At 36.7% G+C, this 8,706-nt stretch overlaps 2 protein-coding genes across 3 annotated transcripts in view; both read right to left on the bottom strand.

The window, feature by feature from the left end:
• Positions 1-3,459, bottom strand: part of LOC122134843 (mitochondrial import inner membrane translocase subunit TIM44-like) — a 9,135-nt gene extending 5,676 nt beyond the window's left edge. Inside the window, exons 1-5 of the mRNA XM_042711642.1 lie at positions 3,325-3,459; positions 2,702-2,794; positions 2,452-2,625; positions 2,281-2,361; positions 24-173 (exon numbers count right to left, since the gene is read on the bottom strand). Coding sequence (XP_042567576.1) covers positions 24-173; positions 2,281-2,361; positions 2,452-2,625; positions 2,702-2,794; positions 3,325-3,354 — 528 coding nt within the window. The 5' untranslated portion in view covers positions 3,355-3,459. The remainder of the gene's footprint in view (positions 1-23; positions 174-2,280; positions 2,362-2,451; positions 2,626-2,701; positions 2,795-3,324) is intronic.
• Positions 3,460-3,584: 125 nt separating this feature from the next.
• Positions 3,585-8,324, bottom strand: LOC109066568 (TIR domain-containing adapter molecule 1-like). 2 transcript variants are annotated; one of them, XM_019083593.2, is made up of 2 exons: positions 8,081-8,324; positions 3,585-6,089 (listed from the first exon to the last, which is right to left on the bottom strand). In XM_019083593.2, exon 2 carries the CDS (start codon positions 5,979-5,981, stop codon positions 4,248-4,250), a length of 1,734 nt encoding a protein of 577 aa, XP_018939138.1. In that variant the 5' UTR covers positions 5,982-6,089; positions 8,081-8,324; the 3' UTR covers positions 3,585-4,247. The 2 variants fall into 2 exon arrangements, with proteins under 2 accessions (XP_018939138.1, XP_018939139.1); XM_019083594.2 differs by lacking the exon at positions 8,081-8,324 and adding an exon at positions 7,835-7,976.
• Positions 8,325-8,706: the final 382 nt, after the last annotated feature.

The following is an 8,706-nucleotide window of genomic DNA, read 5'->3' as shown; positions in this document are numbered from 1 at the left end:
AGACTCAGTATCATGATATGGACCTGCGATATCGCCCGAAAGGCTCCGGTCTTTCCTAGTTTTTCTCCACCTTTAGACACAGTCTCTGCCGAATGTTTGGCTGTTTTAGCCGCTTCCTCCACGCCTTCTTTTATTTTCTTTCCAATGTCCGAACGGCCGACTTCTCCCAAACCCTGAGGAGAAACACATAGAATCAGCATGAATCACCTCTTAAAATATTTTATTAAATGTATTATAAATATAATGCTTTGCAGAATGTTACAATATCGTAATAACACACTGAATGACAACAACATTGATCAGTTTTGCAAATCACTGCAGTTTAAAACAAGACACCCCAAATTAACAGGGTAAAAACTTTAGGGTAAAATTTAAGAGATATCACCATACTTCCCCAGTTGGTTGATTACATTAAGAAACACAATTTCTTTTTGTATTACAAGTTTTGTTTTTGTTTTTTTTGGATTATTTGGATTTCTCTTTCTTTTTTTTATCACTCCATAGATCAGAAATTATTGTCAACAGACATTATTATTTTTTACCATGCTTTTAGGAACAAAATGTTGTAAAAAAAAAAACAGGTGAGTGATGTTTGAAAAAACACCACAGTAGAAACCTTCAGAATATAACTGGGAATAAAACTGTAAAATTTTGTGCATTTAGGTGCCACTGAATTTGAGAAAAAAAACTAATTTTGAGGAAATCGGCTTTCAAGAAACGTATTGCAATTGAAATGTACAGACGTAAATATATCAAGTGCAATAATAAAACCATGAAAATTATTTATGAACAAACCCTTGAGTAAAATCCTTCAGAATACAGACAGGAATAAATCTGTAAAATTTGGTGTATGTCAGAAAAAACTCATTTTAAGGACATCGGCTTTCAAGATATGTATTGCAATTGAAATCTACAGACGCAAATATATAAAGTGCAATAATAAAACCATGTAACAATATATGCAGAAACCCCTCATTAAAATCATTCAGAATACAGACAGGAATAAATCTGTAAAATTTGGTGTATGTAAGTGCTACATAAGTGGAGAAAAAACTCATTTTAATGACATCGGCTTTCAAGATACGTATTGCAATTGAAATCTACAGACGTAAATATATAAAGTGCAATAATAAAACCATGAAAATGATATATGAACAAACCCTTCAGTAAAATCCTTCAGAATACAGACAGGAATAAATCAGTAAAATTTGGTGTATGTAAGTGCTACATAAGTGGAGAAAAACTCATTTTAATGACATCGGCTTTCAAGATACGTATTGCAATTAAATCCTACAGACATAAATATATAAAGTGCAATAATAAAACCATGAAAATGATATATGAACAAACCCTTCAGTAAAATCCTTCAGAATACAGACAGGAATAAATCTGTAAAATTTGGTGTATGTAAGTGCTACATAAGTGGAGAAAAAACTCATTTTAATGACAAAATCATTCAAAATACATATAGCAATAAAAATCTAAAAACTCAAACATATAAAGTGCAATAATAAAACCATGTAACAATATATGCAGAAACCCCTCATTAAAATCATTCAGAATATAGATAGGAATAAAACTGTAAAATTTGGAGCTTGTAAGTGCTACTGAAATGGAGGAAGAACATTAATTTTGAGGAAATTGCCTTTTGAGATAAGTACTGCAACTGAAATCTACACATGCAAACAGATAAAGTGCAATAAACAATTACAAAAAGTGTCAGTATTTTCGTCTTCCTATTTTCCACTAGTCTGAAAAAGGACATGTTAAGGAAGCAAAATAAACCAATACTCAAAACTGACCCAGGGTTACTATAGTTAACTAAAACTGAAACTAAAATTAAAATAATGTTACTCAAAATAAAAGTAAATTGAAATAAAATTTAACATAAAAATATGTTTTTTCCACTAATTGTCAAGGAACTAAAATAACTAAAACTGAAATTAATTAAAACTATATAAACATATATTTAAAAAAAAAAACTTGACAAAAATGACAAAAACACACAACAAAATGACTTAAAATTTAACTAAAATTAAAATGGATTTTTTTTTCCTGTCTTGCCTTGAATAAATAAATAAATAAATGTGTTTTCCACATAACAAATTATTTTGCAACGTAATCATTCACAGAATATGGCAATACTGCAGCGCAAACACTCTGCAGAAACATAACGTTCAGCACTTATGCAAATCGCTGCATGTTTAATGAATACATAAATATAAATGTGCTCTGAAATGAGAAAAACTGCACCCAAAAATCAGCGTTAACTCCACTTACCTCCTTCACCGTCTCCGATATTGTCCCGAGTGTTTTCTTCAACACTTCAGAAGTTTTAACTGTTTCGGACTCGATGGTTTTCTAGAAGACGCCAACAAAAAAAAACACAATTTCACAATGGAGATGATGTGTTTGGCTATTTTACAATCATGTTAGACATAAAATCCGTACGTATTTCCTCCTGGCTTGCTTGAGGGCTTCCGATTCCTCTAGTTTTTTGGCCTCCTCGCGAAACTTCTTGATGTTCTCCTTCATCTCCTTGTTCTTGCTCAGTTCCTGCTTGAGATTGTCCATAAACTCCCCCAGAAAGCCCTTCCGACCCCCGCTGGAGGACATAAACCTCGCCTGCACATTACATACATGTAAAAAAAAACTGTAAAATCACACTTTTCACAAAAAACGAATGAGGTGCGACACTCACCTGCGCCATAGTGATCCTGTACACATGAGCTCTGTCGTATAATGATGCATACTGACGAGCGACTAAAAGTGCAGAACTTCTCCTGACACATAGCTGAGGAGAAAAACATACATAATAATAATAATAATACAGTATCTCCATAATTATGAACTACAGTCTGGGTAAAGATAAACATGCTCAGTTACTGATGTGACTTACAAACAAGATATTACACACACATATTCCATATTTCATCAATCTCACAATCTTCCCCAAGGGATACCATAGTGTTTCTATGGTACATGTTCAAAAAGCATGGTAAAACCATGGTAATTTATGGTTAAGTGGTCTGAAAATAACAATCAATTTCTGATCAGTATTTTTTTGTGATTTGCTCTCAAGTAATGTGATTTAAGAGCTTCGTTTGTTGTGTTATTACAATATTTAATGTTCCATCAAGGCCAGAATCATGTTTCATAAGCATGACTGATCAATCTAATCACATTTCTGCATTAAACGCGCGCGGTTCTGGTGAACCAAGCGCGGGCTCGTGCTTCTGTTATCGCGAACACTGTGTTCAGCATGCACATATTAATCGCCCTGTTGATGAGCGCTTAAAAAACCCCTTAAAATGAGAAACTCACCTGGTAACACTGACACAAGGAGGCTGCCATCTTGGAAGCGCTGCGAGTGACCTGTTTGGCTGGTGACCTTGTGACGCAATTCCGGGGGAGGGGCAACGTCAGGGAGCAGCCAATGAACAGACGCCTGCTCTCTGACGTCTCACGAAGTATGTTTTGATATATTATATGCTGGTTTCTATTCATGAATCGTTTACTCAAACAGTTCGTTTTCTTAATTGTTATATTTTATATGAACAAATATTTCTTAAATAATTCTTATTTCTTTAAGGTTTTTATTTTAGGTCATTGTCATTCCACAAATACATATTTTACATGTTCATATAGAAATCCACTAAACACACAATTTATTTTTATACAGGCTTATTGTTTATTCAGAACATAATAATTCCCCGAGGTAATTAGCAGAGAAATACAGAATAATTTAGCATAGTTTGTCATGAGAAAACATAACCATAAATCATACAAAATAAAAAAATAAAAATGTAAACATTTTCCTTACTGTCATATGATTTTATTTATTTTACTACAACAACAACCTTTTACCTCACAGTGACACTATTTTGCTCTCAGTTGACATTTTTTTCTTTCTTTATCAACTTTATGATCTTTAAAGCAAAAATTAACTGTAATAACCATATGAATTATTTTGAACATGGAAATGAAGCTTAGACTCAAAAAAAAGGCACATAAACCACCATAAAACCTGTCCTAATGTTGAATTAATACAACGACACAAACACTATTTCTTGTACTTTTTGGTAGTTGTAGATCATCAAGCATTCTCCAAACCCCGCCCCCAAAAACACGTCAGCCAACCAGATGTAAGCAAACCTGATTTGCTAAAACAACTGTTCTTTCTCAGAAACACATGTGATTTCTCACAACACCTATTATAGTGGAAAAAAACACTTTAAACATCAGGTTTAAGAATCAAACTCATTGGGCGAGTTTTTAGCATGGTCAATATTCATCGTTGAGTGATTTCCGATCATAACGTTCTGCGCGTTCTCGATGTGGATGCACGACGGTTGCTGCTGCTGCTGCTGCTGCCATGCGCCATGTTGTGAATGCATCGGCCCGTGCGGCGGAGGTGGATGCATCGGTGCAGATGCCGCACAAAACATGTTATTTTGCTGCATTCCGCTGGCTAGTCTCAGCCGTGCTAATTTTTCCTCAGCTTGTCGTAGCTCGGCTTTTATTGCGTTCTCCTCTTGTTGTCTCTTCTGCTCCTCGACTAATTTCTTACAACGCTGTTTATTCGTCCAAATTGTCTTTTGAAATGCCACTTTTTCCGGTGCGATGGCCTTTTGGGCGTTGCGTTCGAACATTCTGCTGCTTTCATCGAGAGCAACCTTCGTCTTAAGCACCAACGGAAAACTTTTGCGCGACAAACAGTTCTTGCGAGGTAGCAGTGGAATTACGGAGTTCATTTTGTGGTGGTTTTCCAGCGAATTCACGATCGCCGAATCGGCGCTGGTTGCGCCAAGGTTGGAGTTGAAGTTCTGGGTGAGCAGCAGCAGCGTGAACGCCGAATTCTCGATGGCGTCCTCCATGCATCGCAACGTCGACTTTCCAGGTTGCGCGAATTCATCGGAAAACGTCGCGCCGACTCCACGGATGATACTCTCAAGTTTGTCCCTGAGTCTTTGCGCCTCGTCCGCGTCTTCGGCTTCGTGTAGGATCACAAAGTCGTAAAACGTTTCTTCTACGTCGCTTTGGCTCGGTTCCGGAGAGCGAAAACTGTCAGGTTGAGTTGTCGGTTTGTGATCTGTAGCGCTTAGTGGCTGAGCTCGAAGTTTCTCGCCATCGTTTGGGGTGGACGAAAAATCGAGATTCGTGTTTTTGGAAGTCACAAGTTGGGAGCTTTCGTTGTCGTCTAGACACTGCTTCGACTTTGTCTCGCTATTGACTTCCGCTGTCGGTAGCTGGTTCTTTGCGCAAATATTAGTTGGTTTATTAAGATGATGTCGTGGTTGGTCTTGGCTGGTTGCGGTTTCGCTATCTGTTGGCGTTCGTAGACTCATCGGCTTTGATTGTTCCATACTGGATTCTTTAGCTGCTGGCAAGCTAATTTCGAGACTATAGAGCGAACTTGATTGCTGAGATGATGGAGGGCTTTCGTTTTGCTCTAGCGACGTCAAATTGTACGCTTCAGTAGGAAGTTCGCTGTTGGATTCATTGATAATGTCAGGCCCGCAGACTTGCTTTACTTCCTCCTCGACGTCTAAAGATAGCAAACCAGCCGTTCTGCTCGACACAAGAGCCTCGCGGTACGCTTGATCTCGCAGCGATTTATCGCACAATCTCTCCTGCACCAAAACGGCGAAAATTCTTGCGATATCCAATAATGTATTGGCGTCTGTTGACTTAAAGCCGCCAATGTGGCTACTATTGACACGTTCTCCATGCATTTTGACCATTTCGGCCAAGTATTTTCCAATGCTGCTGTCGCTGTTAGCCGTTAGCTTAGCGTGCGCATCTCCAATCCTCTTCAGGAGAATCAAGCACATGGCATTCACCAATTCCTCGGCCCGCCCGCGGTCCATTTTTAACATCAGGCTGACCCATCGTTCCTGCCCAGCCTGGGAAAGGATCTCAAATGCCTTGGAAAGATTTACAAATCCTTGATCCATAAGCTCTACTCCACCATCTGCCATTGTTTACGCAAGTACAGATGATCTTACGTGAATATGTGCTCTCATATTACATGTTCAAGCCATTCCACTCAATCTGAAGTCACTTAGATGAGCTTGAGCTTCTGAATGCTGAAAGAAAAAGTGAAAGTTATGAGATGATCACAATATTTCAGTATTAATATTAATATGTCCCCAGCTAACAAAAATATTAAGATTTCATATGCAAAAACAGATAACTCGTCGACATTTATTTACTTTTATTTTCCTTTAACGCCCCAAAGAAGATATCACAGGTTCATCAAGTTCGTCGAAAGTATCCATCTTCGGTCACTTTTAATCAGCTTTGATGAAAATTCTTTAGACGAAACTCCTCTTAAAACGTTATTTCTGAATGTTCTCTGAATGTTCAAAACATCTGGTTTTTAACAATGTTGTACAACTTTTTTTTTTTTCTCCCGGTTATACAGACGTTAAGGAAACATTACATATTATCATCTTGCAAACATTATGGAAACGTTACTATTGGATGTTCTCTAAACGTTCAAAATGTTCTTTTTTTTATTCCTTGTTATGTGAACATTAAAGGGATATTCCACCCCAAAATTAACATTTTGTCATTAATCACTTACCTCCATGTCGTACCAAACCCGTAAAAGCTCCGTTCGTCTTTGGAGCACAATTTAAGATATTTTGGATGAAAACCGGGAGGCTTGTGACTGTCCCATAGATTGCTAAATTGTCAAGGTCCATAAAAGGTATGAAAGTCGTCGTCAGAATACTCCATCTGCCATCAGACGTGCAATCTGGGTTATATGAAGCGACGGGAAGCGAAGAAAACAAAAATAACAACCTTATTCAACAATTCCTTTGTCAACAGTCTCCTCTGTGTCTCTCCATATCACCGTATGCTGTGTATGCTCTTCTGTGTCATCCGCACCACAAGGATGTGCTGTTTCTACGTGTATTTAGCTTTGATTTGAAAGAAAACAGGAATTGTTGAATAAAGTCGTTATTTTAGTTTTCTTCGCTTACAAAAAGTGTTCCCGTCGCTTCATATAACCCAGATTGCACGTCTGATGGCAGATGGAGTATTCTGACGACGACTTTCATACTTTCCTGGACCTTCACACTGTTATTTATTTGGCAGTCTATGGGACAGTCACAAGCCTCCCAGTTTTCATCCAAAATATCTTAAAATTGTATTCCGAAGACGAACGGAGCTTTTACGGGTTTGGAACAACATGGAGGTAAGTGATTAATGACAAAAAGTTCATTTTGGGGTGGAGTATCCCTTTAATGTTCACATAACACCGATTTTTTTTTTTTTTTTTAAATGAACATTTTGAACGTTTAGAGAACATCCAATAGTAACGTTTCCATAATGTTTGCAAGATGATAATATGTAATGTTTCCTTAACGTCTGTATAACTGGGAAAAAAAAAAGTCTTACAACATTTTTAAAAACCAGATGTTTTGGGGTGGAGTATCCCTTTAAGGGAACAGTTTTACTTTTTTTTTTTTTTTTTTTTTTTTTTTTTTAAATGGGAATGTTACTTTTAGGCAAGTTCAAAACGTCCAGTTTAAAAAAAAATGTTTTAAAAACGTTTAATGCAAACGTTAAGGCAACATTCAGTTTTAGAATTTCGCGAACATTACGGAAATGTTACTTTTTAACGTTCTTTGAGGCAAGTAGTAACATTCAAAAATATCAAACGAATATCCAAATACAATGTCAAGAAAACATTCTGCGAACAAACGATGCTTTAATGTTTTTGTGCGAACGTTTTGAGAGCATTATCAGCAGAACTTTGAGCGAGCGTTCTATATTGACGTTACTAGAATAACGTTTGTTCGTAACTTCGAGAGAACCTTACCAGAACGTTACAGCCTACGTTCTCCAAACGTTCCCTGTTCGCTGGGTTCGCTGACGAGCTCATGAATGGTGTATGAATAATAAAATGGAATATTGATTTGTTTAATGACTCAGAGAGCGTTTTCAAGAGCAAAGTCTGAAATGACTGTCAGACGTGACGTTGACCAAATAATGTATAAATAAATACTACGTCATTCATATGTATTTTATAAACATTACAAAGAAGCACAAAAAACGTGTGTCTTACCTTTGTTATAGTTCTGCATTCAACCAGAAGCAGGAAGCACAAACAGACGCTGACACCTTCACAGAATACAAAGCGAATTACAAGAAAATGACTGACTGTCAGACAGAAAGACGCTGTTTGAGTTTGTTTTGTATCTAAAACATTAAGGGACACGTGGATGTTTCCAAGACTGAATGGTTGTTTTGTCGCGTTCTCTTGTAATGCGGAAGAAGTTAAACTCTGTGGACTTCTGCAGGATTTAAGATGACCAGAGGATGGCAGTAAAATTGACTGGTGACATTTTTTTGTTTATTTAGGCTAATTATTTATCACTTTACTATCACTTTACGGTACTCTTCGTTTTATGGATTGAAATTAAATTCTAAAATATTTTTTAAATGCCTCAAAACATGGTGAAACCTTAACAAATCTTCATTTATGTATATAAAACTTGGCTACAATCAACATATTATTGCACAGAAACTCAATCTCTTTGTTTTGCATAAAGACACCAAATTTAACAACGTGATAGTCAAAGGCAGGCATTACAGTTTTTGTCTTCAGACGATTTAACAATAGTACATTATGCATAAATAAAACTCTTTCCTTCACGCTAGTTTTAAAATAAATTAAAATTATTTGCTACT

This window comes from Cyprinus carpio, chromosome A22 (genome assembly GCF_018340385.1).
Source record: "Cyprinus carpio isolate SPL01 chromosome A22, ASM1834038v1, whole genome shotgun sequence".
Taxonomy (NCBI): Eukaryota; Metazoa; Chordata; class Actinopteri; order Cypriniformes; family Cyprinidae; genus Cyprinus; species Cyprinus carpio.
Note: the sequence above shows the minus strand (reverse complement) of the source record. Positions and strands in the feature narration are given on the sequence as shown.